This window comes from Myripristis murdjan, chromosome 3 (genome assembly GCF_902150065.1).
Source record: "Myripristis murdjan chromosome 3, fMyrMur1.1, whole genome shotgun sequence".
NCBI lineage: Eukaryota > Metazoa > Chordata > Actinopteri > Holocentriformes > Holocentridae > Myripristis > Myripristis murdjan.
Genome location: NC_043982.1, coordinates 43,535,469 through 43,547,447, shown reverse-complemented (window position 1 = coordinate 43,547,447; position 11,979 = coordinate 43,535,469). Strand labels below are relative to the sequence as shown.

General features: G+C 39.5%; 1 protein-coding gene across 1 annotated transcript; it reads right to left on the bottom strand.

The window, feature by feature from the left end:
- Positions 1-4,888: 4,888 nt before the first annotated feature.
- On the bottom strand, positions 4,889-10,951 carry LOC115357242 (leukocyte elastase inhibitor-like). Its single transcript, XM_030048662.1, has 4 exons — positions 10,944-10,951; positions 5,834-5,981; positions 5,544-5,724; positions 4,889-5,126 (listed from the first exon to the last, which is right to left on the bottom strand). Exons 1-4 carry the CDS (start codon positions 10,949-10,951, stop codon positions 4,906-4,908), a joined length of 558 nt encoding a protein of 185 aa, XP_029904522.1. The 3' UTR covers positions 4,889-4,905.
- Positions 10,952-11,979: the final 1,028 nt, after the last annotated feature.

Below are 11,979 nucleotides of genomic sequence, written 5' to 3'. Positions count from 1 at the left end.
TCTCTTGTAATTGTCAATTACTAATCGTTCTTTCAGTCTGCTGTTATGTTTCTCTTATTTGAATGAACCAAGAGTGGATTTGGAAGAGATCCTGTAATCACTCCGATCCCTCTTCCAAGATCGCCTCTACCCTCTGACAGCAGCTAAATCAGATGATAAGCCATTATGACTTATGGCATTTAGTTGTTTTCATTTCTCCTCCATTTCATCTGACAAGTTAATTACACACAGATTCCTTGTAGCGGTTCACAGCCTGGCAGGAGTCAATGTTTTTTTTTTTTTTTTTTTTTTTTCTGTTTCCTGTCATGCAGATTAAAACGGAGTGATTTTTTTTATCTACCTCACCATGCTTTTCTCTGGGTAATCAGATAGGGTTTACCTATTTGATTGCAGGTATCAATAAAAGGTAATAAATCAGTGGTGCTGGTGTTATTTAAAGGTTTTTGAGCGGGATCACACACATCAGGGTTTCTGCTGGGTCGAATAAACTTCAGTTTGCCTGCGCACTTTTGTATTTATTAGAAGACGTTATGGGCCACTGAGGCCTTCATCAGATCAGCTCACTGGGATTTTTTTAAACTAGAGCGTGACAGTTGTGGTTATGTCACTTTAGATTTCAATTTTTGGGAATTTAGCCTACATTTGCATTTTAACGGGCACAGCACTAGAAGAATTAATTTAAACATCCTTTTGTGTGGTTACAAAGTTTTAAATGGTTTCTCCACCTCCTACATTTCAGGTTTCCTTTCCCCCTAACACACAAAACTAAAATTGTCTGACCAGAAACTTCTGTCTGTTTTAAGATCCAAAATTTTTTGAGCCGGATCACATACATCAGGGTGGGTGCTGGGTTGATTAAACTTCAGTTACAAACAAAGTGAGCCGCACACTTCGGGCGGCTGAGGCCTTTGTCAGGTCAGCTCACTGGTCTTCTTATGAACTGGAGTATGACAGTTAAGTATTATTACACTCAGTAGCGGTTTTAGGCATGGGCGAAGCGGGCGAGTAAGCCCTGACTGCAGTCCGCAGATCGAGGAGTGGCTCAGCGTGGGTGGAGCTAAACGTTTGACTCCGCCCACTTGTTCAATAGCAAGCGACCGGAAGAGGTTGCTAGCCCTAACCCTAACCCTACTTAGGGTTAAAAGAAATGCAAAAATATAACGGAAGTAATAGATGTGTTGAAAACACACTAATAAACTGGAGACACATTCGATCAGTATATAAACTAGACAGAGAATGCATATATCTGAGAGAGATGGCGAATGACCCAGACTTTTTACCTAATAAAATGGATAAACTACTAGAACAATGGGCAGGAAAAGGGTTACAAATATATGCACAGATGATCACAAATGTTAGGATAGACTCATTTGAAACATTAGCAACTAAATTTAAGTTAGACAATAATAATTTCTTTAAATATTTACAAATCAGACAATTAATGCTTAAGTTACTGATGGATTTTTTCTGGTTTCTGTCGCATATTGCATATTGAATTGTACATTGCAACACAGAATTCAGTTATTTTACCATCCAAAACACTTTCTAGCTGTGTCCACTACACTCTTAGAAATAAGGGTTCCAAAAGGGTTCTTCATGAGGGGGTCAGGTTCTACCCAGAACCATTTGCTTCTGAAGAACCCTTTTTTGAAGAAAGGGTTTTTCAAGGGTTCTTTGTAACACTAAAGGTTCTGGTAAGAACCGTTTTGATCCAGAGAACCCTTTGTGGAGGAAAGAGTTCTTCAAGTATTGTTGAAAGCATGGGTACAAGATCCTCACCCTACATCCTACATTAATGTAATTAAACTTGCTCAATAAAGAGGCAAATAAACAAATATAATCATCCCAGGGAGAATTTTGCTGTTGAAAAGACACTTAAACAGGGTACCAGCACTGAGTCTTGAACCCTGCTCTCCCATGTAAAAGATAAATGTGATACCACTCATCCACCACTGCTATGTAATTAAACAATACATGTTGAATAGACCTCTATCCTGTCTTGAACCCTCAATCTTCAAAATAGCACTGTTACCTGCTGTTACCTACTGAGCCACCATGCTATATTGTTATGCTATGCAACTACAACCTCTGGAGGGAGGAGCTCATGAGCCATCAAAAGAAAAATAAGAAAAAAAGAAAATGGTATTTTCTTTTTGGACTGTGGGCAGTTAACCATCCTCATCTATTTTTCCTTGAGTATGGATAGTGCAGGCGCTGGTGGGATGATAATGTCAGGACTTGAACCCCGTTCTCCCAGAGGAAAGGCTGAGGTTCAGTGTGTCAGGCCAGGGAGCTGGCTACCCTGCCAATGGCCATGTGGGAGCTAATAGCTGGTTTTAATGTGGATTGCGTCACATGGTCTGCCCTTCTCAGCAAAACAGGTGTGACACATCAATCGTGATTACTGTGGTTAGAGGCCAGACTGAAGTGACAGAAGATCAAAAACTTCAGAGGATTAAGGTAAGCTAAATATGATTTCTTATTTCAGCAAGCTTGACTCTAGCTAAGGACTTTTTATGGTGAAAGGTGGACTATTTTAATGCATGCATTTGTTTCTTGTTTTGATTTTTTTTTTTTTTTTTTTTTTTTTTTGTAGAATGAGTTACACAGTTTGAACAACAACTGAAGTGTGCCACTGGCTTGAGCAAGAGGGTTATAACTTAATAACTTGTATTCCTTTTTGTTTTGAAGAGAATGATATTGATGGAGCAACCCTCGAAATTCTCTCTGAGAGGATGTCAGAGAGATTAATCCCATCAATAAAAAAACAAGCACAATTCCTCAAGTATCTCGAGCAGTTGAAGTCATCCTCATCATTGGCATCATCATCATTGTCAACAACAACAAGAAATTGGAACAGGTAAAATGCTGTCAAGATACTGTAATTCTGGTCATTTGTGGGGGAAACTTTATTTCTCTACTAGTTACAGTCTGTTCATTACTATTTCACACAGCTCGGTCTAACATATTCTTGCATTTTTCCATATTACAAAGACCTCATGATGAGCAAACAGCTGCACCTGCTTCACTGGGTCAGTTTGCTTTCCTCAAAGCATTAAAAGATACACTTGAGGCAAAGGACCCAGAACTTTTGTCCCCTCGGAGAAATGATCTGTCACTGTATGACATCCTCAGCAGCCAAACAATGTAGGTTACTTTTATCATTATTATGGAAAACTACTGCACATTGTAGCTTTAAATTGAGATTACTCCATATAATGGCACTTTAAGACAACATGTTCAACTTATTCTATTATTTCTATCCCCAACCAAGGTATCCCTCAGCCAAACAATATACAGAGATTTTAAGCCTGTTCATACGCAGATGTCCCTTCATGCGGGAGAAAACTGGTTCAGGACATGTGAGTAAGCACAAAATGAGTCTGTTAATGTATGTTTGCATATCTTAATTGTATAGATATAGCTACTGTATATACTGTATCTCAATATACACTACTCACAAAAAGTTAGGGATATTCGGCTTTCGGGTGAAATTTCAGGATGATCCTATTATAACCGTTACAGGTGAACTTAATGTGACCTTCTGTAAACTTTTGAATGCACATGTCCAACTGTTCAATGTTTCAGTACTTTTTGCACAAGTTGCTGTTCTCTAACAAGGAGCTTAACGGCAAAATTCACATCAGGTGTTTGATCCATGAATCAACCAATAAATTTCCTGGTTCAATTAGAAGTGGCATTTAAACAGTCCTCCTCATCATGCTGTTCACATCTTGACATCATGAGACCAAGACGACACGTCAGTACAGAACTGCCCGACACTTGGTACAGTGACAAGCCCATGCTACCTGAATAACATCATTAATCCAGTCATTGTGCCCCTGCATGAACAACACAGGCCTAATTTCATCTTTATGGACGACAATGCTCCAGCTCATCGAGGTCGTATCATTAGGGAACGGCTGCTGGAGACTGGGGTACCTCAGATGGAGTGGCCTGCGCTTTCTCCAGACCTGAATCCCATAGAAAACCTATGGGATCGGCTGAGTCGCCGTGTAGAGGCTCGGAGCTCTGTACCCCAGAACCTCAATGTCCTGAGGGCCGTCCTTCAAGAAGAGTGGGATGCCATGCCTCAGCAGACAATAAGTCGACTTGTGAACAGCATGAGACGTCGTTGTCAAGCTGTAATTGATGCTCAAGGGCACATGACAAGTTATTGACACTGACATTTTTTGTTGTGGTATATCCACCACTGTTGTTGGCTTTTGTTTCTAGAAATTGTTTGAGATGAGGAAATCACCAGTGTATGCTTCTACTTAAATGCCCTACTTTCATGATATAATATCACTGTAGCGTGAACTTTTTACATTTTCCATAAATTTCACCCAAAAGCCAAATATCCCTAACTTTTTGTGAGTAGTGTATATATATTGTGGATTTCCTAACCACACGCAGCTTTCTGTACATTGTCCTTCCATCTTACAAGGCATGCACTGTTAGTTATTTAAACTTTATATAAAATATATAATACTACCTAATGTACATCAGGACACAAGAGCACAATAGTTACCACCTCAGTGAGAGAAAGGTTTTATTGAGCAGGGCGAAACATTTAACAGCTCTTTGAGTTTGAGGTTCAGTTCAAACTTTCAAATTCCAGTTTATCTTCATCCTGCCCAAATGATAATGATACAAATATTTATTACACCCTCCAATAAAGGTGGACAGGGTTTGTTCTTTGTTATCAGGATATCTCTAAATGTTGGTGTAATTAACTTTTGGTAAATAGCCAAAATGTGGAACTAATAATAATAATAATAATACATTTTATTTAAAGGCGCCTTTCTGGCCTGTCTTGACAGCTGCACTGTCTTGTCGGAAGTCCATCAATGTAGGAACATGCACACACACAGATACTGCCTGGCTGAGAAAGCACTGCAGTGCTCAGGCAGGCGAGCAGAATCGGCCAGCAAACAGGACACTCATGCTGGGTTTGTGTCGGATGAAGAAGAGGAAGGGGTGGTCTGCGATGAATGTGGGAATGCCGCAGCACAACATTATGTTGGAAGTAGTGGCGGCGGCAGCCTTGGTTCCCTCTTCGTTGACCTCCACAAAAGCCTTGTGCACCACCTGGGACAGCACCAGGTCGTTGGCCGGAGACATGCCTGACAGCAGAAAGAAGAAAGAGGAAAAAGTTAAACAATAGATTAGAATAATATTGGACACCAGAGAATACAGGAAACCATCGAACAGGAAAATTAACAGAGCAGGCTCACAAAATATGAAGTGTACCTAATGATATACTCATGTATCCCACATTTTAGCATTGATATTTAAGAATTTGGAAACTTATTTGTAATTCCTCAGCTGTTTAGCTGTACCATGATAAATTGTACACAATAATCAATATGCATGCTGACTGATTTAACCCCCCTCAGGATTTTATTTCGTCAGCTGTCATGCATTTCCTTCACAGTGGCGGACATTTTTTTAGAGTCAGGACTAGACTGGCTGCATGCTCTGTTGCCCGCTCTTCAGTTGATTATGTGAATGGCTGATGGAGGTCCAGCCACACGTCCTACCAGAGAAGTCGCTCATTCTAACATCAAAGGCGTCGACCATCCCCATGCGGGTGAGGTTGTCTTTCAGGTTGTACGACTCCTCCATCTTGAATCGGGGCAGGCCCACGTCAACCTCCTCTGTGTACATCTTGTGTGGTTGTGTCCACTCCACAAACTTCTCGTAGGTCAGCTCCTTCTCCAGCTGCAATGGATACAATGTCACCAATTAAGTTTGCATCTATGAATATGTGTGTGTGTGTGTGTGTGTGTGTGTGTGTGTGTGTGTGTGTGCGTGTGCGTGTGCCTCTTGCCTTCTCCAGACCAGTTGTGTCGTCCTCCATCTCATAGGGCAGGAAGATGAGCATGCTGAGGTCCTTCCCTTTGTAAGGCAGCTCCAGGATCTGTCCAACACAGTGAGTTTTAACTGTTACACTGAATGTAGAATGATGCAGAAACAGCCTGAATGTTCGTCGTCAATGATCAAAACCGGCTGAGAAGAAACAGAAAAATGACTGGACCGACAGGTGAGCTCAGGTGCTTTCAAACGTGTTCCCTGTTTCGGACCCCCAAGTTGACTTTGTCTCGTCCTTTTGCCTCTTATCATCTTAGCCTTTGTTTTCACTGCCTAATGTGTGCAGCTGTACTGTCCTGTGTTGAATCTATGTTGCTGTGATTATCCATGCTGTAGTGATTGTTATTTTAGTTGATTTGCTTATTCTCTGATGGTATGGCATGTTATTTTATTCTAACATGTTATTTTGTTCTGGCCAGGGACAATAGATGAAAATTAGCCTCTGTGGCTAACTCTGGCTCATTTGCAGTTTTTTAACTGTTGACTAAATGGGTACTGTCCCAGACAATTAAAACAATAAATAAATAAATAAATAAATATGCTATGAACCCCCATTTTGTCCTTGGGACCCTGATATGAAAAAAAGATATTTTTGTTTGTGATAAATTGTTTAGTCCTTTGAAACCGGAGCAGATTCACTTGGTTTCTGTCAAAAACATGGAAAAAAATGTGATTTGCCAATTAGCAAAAAATTAACAGAAGGTTAGAAAAACATGACCAGATAATTAACAGAGAATTAGCAAAAAGATAAGAGAGATAAGATAAGATATTCAATTAGACGTCCAATGAACGACTACATATATACGTCTAATAGAGGCCAAAATAACATCTAGGCTAAAACACGGCAAAATTTGGGCTGTCAGTGAAAATTTAGTAGACGTCTAACCGTCGCCCAAATGCAGCTTAGCCATCAGTTAGACACAGCTACTGAACAACTACTATATACATCTAACAGACTGAAAAATAATGGACTGAGGATTCTATTTATTCAAATACAAGGAAAACCATCCAGACAGATTAAATGTAAAGAATTTATTATTAGAACTTCTAAAACACTAAACAAAAACAATGATAGAAGATATAAATTATATAACACTTCAAATTAGGATCATTTTAAAACAATACAAAAAAAATATATAATGAAATAATACAATATTTAACAGGAAAACAAGAACAAGATTTACAATAATTAAAAATTTAAAAAATTAAAAACTTAAAGATACCTTAAAAATAACAACAGCAACAACAACAAAAAACAAAACAATGGGAAGCCACCCTACTTATTTCTTATTTCATGACTGTGAATAGCCTGGTCTTCTCAAAAGGCAGCTTCTCGATTGGCCCACCACCCTTCATGTTAAATTTTGCCATCAGGCCATTGGTTAAAACCCTAAAACAAGATACATATTAAGGAAGTTATTAATTGTGGACAAAGGTACATTTCAAAATTATTATTATTATTATTATCCATGTAAACAACGTATACTTAATAAAAAAAAAAAGGAATTTCGTTTTTTTTTCCCTCCCCAAATCTAGGGCCATAGAAAAAGTAGGCACGCAATAAAAACTTCTGAAAAACATCTTCCTCTTCCATCGTTCAATGTTTACTGAAACTAGAAACAATAGTTTCGCGGATATTACTGGCCAAACACGGCTTCCCAGATAAAGGCGGCATTTTTGAGCGTGTATAAATTTAAAAGACCAACCAATTCCCTTAATTGTGTAAGATTTTGTGCAGAGTCGCCCGTGCCGTTTTCGGGATGAGTGGTTGTCGAGAACCTATGGCGGAGGTAACCGTTCAGCCAAGAACGGGCACTGCAGTTACTTTGGGAAATACGGAAACATATGCAACTTGAATGACCATCATCTCCTTATGCGAAATGGGCGTGAATATTGCCAGCACATGCGCTTCTAACTGTTAGATAAGTTAGGTTTTAAAAAAAAAAAAAAAAAAGGAAAAGAAAAAAAGCCACGTGTTGTTAAGGTAAGGTACACTGGCTTAGTCTAAACTGCGAACATTCCCGATATACACTATATTACCAAAAGTATTCGCTCACCTGCCTTTACTCATACTATGAACTGAAGTGCCATCCCATTCCTAACCCATAGAGTTCAATATGATGTCGGTCCACCTTTTGCAGCTATTACAGCTTCAACTCTTCTGGGAAGACTGTCCACAAGGTTGAGGAGAGTGTTTATAGGAATTTTTGACCATTCTTCCAAAAGCGCATTGGTGAGGTCACACACTGATGTTGGTCGAGAAGGCCTGGCTCTCAGTCTCCGCTCTAATTCATCCCAAAGGTGTTCTATCGGGTTCAGGTCAGGACTCTGTGCAGGCCAGTCAAGTTCATCCACACCAGACTCTGTCATCCATGTCTTTATGGACCTTGCTTTGTGCACTGGTGCACAGTCATGTTGGAAGAGGAAGGGGCCCGCTCCAAACTGTTCCCACAAGGTTGGGAGCATGGAATTGTCCAAAATGTTTTGGTATCCTGAAGCATTCAAAGTTCCTTTCACTGGAACTAAGGGGCCAAGCCCAGCTCCTGAAAAACAACCCCACACCATAATTCCTCCTCCACCAAATTTCACAGTCGGCACAATGCAGTCCGAAATGTACCGTTCTCCTGGCAACCTCCAAACCCAGACTCGTCCATCAGATTGCCAGATGGAAAAGCGTGATTCATCACTCCAGAGAACGCGTCTCCACTGCTCTAGAGGCCAGTGGCGGCGTGCTTTACACCATTGCATCCGACGCTTTGCATTGCACTTGGTGATGTGTGGCTTGGCTGCAGCTGCATGGAAACCCATTCCATGAAGCTCTCTGCGTACTGTACTTGGGCTAATCTGAAGGTCACATGAAGTTTGTAGCTCTGCAGCAATTGACTGTGCAGAAAGTCGGCGACCTCTTTGCACTATGCGCTTCAGCATCCGCTGACCCCTCTCCGTCACTTTACGTGGCCTACCACTTCGTGGCTGAGTTGCTGTTGTTCCCAAACGCTTCCATTTTGTTATAATAGAGCTGACAGTTGACTGTGGAATATTTAGGAGCGAGGAAATTTCACGACTGGATTTGTTGCACAGGTGGCATCCTATGACAGTTCCACGCTGGAATTCACTGAGCTCCTGAGAGCGGCCCATTCTTTCACAAATGTCTTGTTTCACAGTCTGCATGCCTGAGTGCTTGATTTTATACACCTGTGGCCAGGCCAAGTGATTAGGACACCTGATTCTGATCATTTGAATGGGTGAGCGAATACTTTTGGTAATATAGTGTAGATCGGTGTAGCTTTGGTGTGTTTTTATGTTTAAGATGGGGCTGTTCTAAAGTATTAGCAGCTGTTAGCAACAGTTAGCATTAGTGGACATTGCTGGCCGTTTGTATTGGTGCTAACTGAAATAGAATTTAGCGTTGTGCCATTCTAAAGTATTAGCAGCTGTTAGCAACAGTTAACATTGGTGGCCATTGCTGGCCGTTTGTTTTGACGCGAACTGAAATGGAATTTAGTGCTGTTTTTAACCGGCTTTATGCCGGTGCTGTGGATCAGCTGATTATCAGCTGATCCGGGTTGTAAATATAGATCAGTGTAGCTTTGGTATGTTTTTATGTTTCATATGGTGAAAGAAAAAGATAATTGATGATAAGAAGATTTATGAAGTTTGTGTGGGTTTAAAAAAAAATCCTTTAACTGAAAATATGAATGACGAATGTAATAGTAGCCTATAGTGTATATATATATTTTTCTGTCTTGTTTATTGAAATACTAATAATATAAATAATATTAATCGAACGATAATAAGATAATTTAGAGAATTTAGAAGCAGTGTTTAGCATATTAGTGATTATTTGTATTGGCTGTGTGCTTTCAAGGCCAGAAGTGAGCAAGTGAACGAGTAAGCGAGCGAGCGAGTGAACAAATGAGCAAGCGAGCAAGCTTGTGTGTGTGTGCCTGATCATTGTTGTCCTCATTGTCACCCCCCCCCCCATTTTCCTTATTTATTTACTGATTAGAAAGTGAGACAGACCACCTGCAGGTAACAAAATAGAGTTTAAACATCAGAAAATAGGAATAAATAGTTTAATAACAACATAATTAGTAGTAACAAAATATTTAAATCAAATAGAAATAAATTAAACATTTAATATTAGACCTAAATTAATATTCAACAAATTAGATACTTACCTGAGCGGTGGAAAGAGAAAAAAAAGGGTTATTTATTCATCTTTTATATTTATTTATTTTGGGTTAAATGTGGTTTTGTTGTTATGTCAGTTTGATAGAAAGAAATCAGAGAAAGAAGAAGAAGCTGAGAAAAATAAATTTCATTAATCTTTTACTTTTACCATAACGGTGATCTCGTTTGGTGTTGTTGTTTGTTTGGTTTTTTTTTTCTTCTACTCGCACCCATTTCTCCCGAGCGAACTTGATCTTCTTATTAACTGGTCCACACTTAGATTTTAATTTTATTTACTTTACTTTAATAACTGGTTCTGTTATAGCAACCAGTCGTTACATATGCCTTAGTTAAGATTATCACAGGGAGTCTGGTGCATGCTCATTAAAAAGTGCCTTGTGCATGTAAAGGCAGCTACATGAACTCAATGCACTTTAACTTAAGCACTTTATAAATTATTTTCATGTGTTTTTATCTGCCTTTCTGTGAATGATGCCTGTTGCAGTGTGTGCTGTTTGTGTTTTTGTTTGTGTTTTTTGTCTTGTTTTTAAACTACTGTCCTTTTAAATTGCCCCTCGGGGACAACTAAAGTGATTTGAAATTGAAAATGAATTGCCTAGTTTTTATATTTGGTTTTTATAACTGGAACTATCCTTCAGTTTGAAGAACAATATATCTTCTTTGCTTGATGTTGTGGTGGGTTAATTCCATTCAAAGCGAGAGGGCTGCTGGTAGTGCTGTGTTCTTTTGTAATGCAGCTATAACAACATTATGTACAGTACAGTATACAGTAATTACTGTAGTGACTTTCAATTAAACAATCTATTTAAATAAACCAAAGTCCAGTGTATGTCTTTGGATTGTTGATCCATTTATTTACCACGACGAATGCTCACCTTAACATAGGTATCACACAATTGTCCATATTCAGTCCAAACAATAAAGTTTCCATTCATGAACTTAAACATCTGAGTAAATAAAAAACTTCTACGCTGCCTACAGAGACAGTCAAAAAACTGTTTGCCTGCCGTCTCACACACCTGTCATCATCACCAGCTGAACTATATGCACTTCCTTAAGTTAATTATCCCCCCTTGTGTTCAGTGTAAGAACTGCATGTATACACATACAGTCAGTGTGTCAGATGGATAAAGTAAAATAAGACAAACATGAAACTACATTATGGCTCAAACAGTTATTTTCAGTTATTATAATACAAAAATTGTTTGTTCCTGATGAATGATGCATCGTAGGTGGGACCGCCTGTCGTGCAGCAGGTGCCCTTTTTATTTTTTCACTTCTGTTCTTCAACCTGAGTCTACCACTGGTCTTGTACATTGTGCCATGTCAGTGAGCCAAGACGGTAGTATTACCTGGCATGAGCATAGACCTGCATACTAGGGCCAAATGTTACAAAATTAACAATTTTTATTTAAAACATTCTTACCTGCAAGTGACGCTTTTGGTGAAGTTTTTGGTGTTATATTAAATCACTTTTATTGATTTCTTTTAGATGCCTTCCAACAAAGCGGCAGTTGCCAAGCATAGACAGAAGATAAATGCAGACCCAGTAGCTCATACACAGATGCTAAAAGAGACGAGAAAGGTATTTAGAATTTCAGTATCAAGATCTGCATTATAATGTGTATTACTGAAAGTGTGTTCATATCAGTAACTATATCAAATCTGCAGTTCAGCTATAAGACAAGAAAGCTAGCAGCCTTGGGTGCAAATCCTGACCACCCACCAATCAGCTCCCTGTCAGATGCTAAAGCTTCAAAAAAGAAAGAGCAATGGTGGGAGAACCAAAGGAAGCACAGGGCAGCAGGAAAACGAGTCAGAGCGGTCATGTCACAGGGCGCAGCGCCCAAGTTGAAATTTTTCAACTTGGGCCCTCCTCGGTGCAGAGCAGAGCGCCGTGGCGCCCAGCGA

What these genes read in the sequence shown, in the direction of transcription:
- LOC115357242 (XM_030048662.1), bottom strand. An exon ending in ACACAACTGGTCTGGAGAAG is followed by an intron (nt 5,725 to 5,833) that starts GCAAGAGGCACA and finishes TATCCATTGCAG; the next exon opens with CTGGAGAAGGAGCTGACCTA. An exon ending in TAGAATGAGCGACTTCTCTG is followed by an intron (nt 5,127 to 5,543) that starts GTAGGACGTGTG and finishes TTCTGCTGTCAG; the next exon opens with GCATGTCTCCGGCCAACGAC.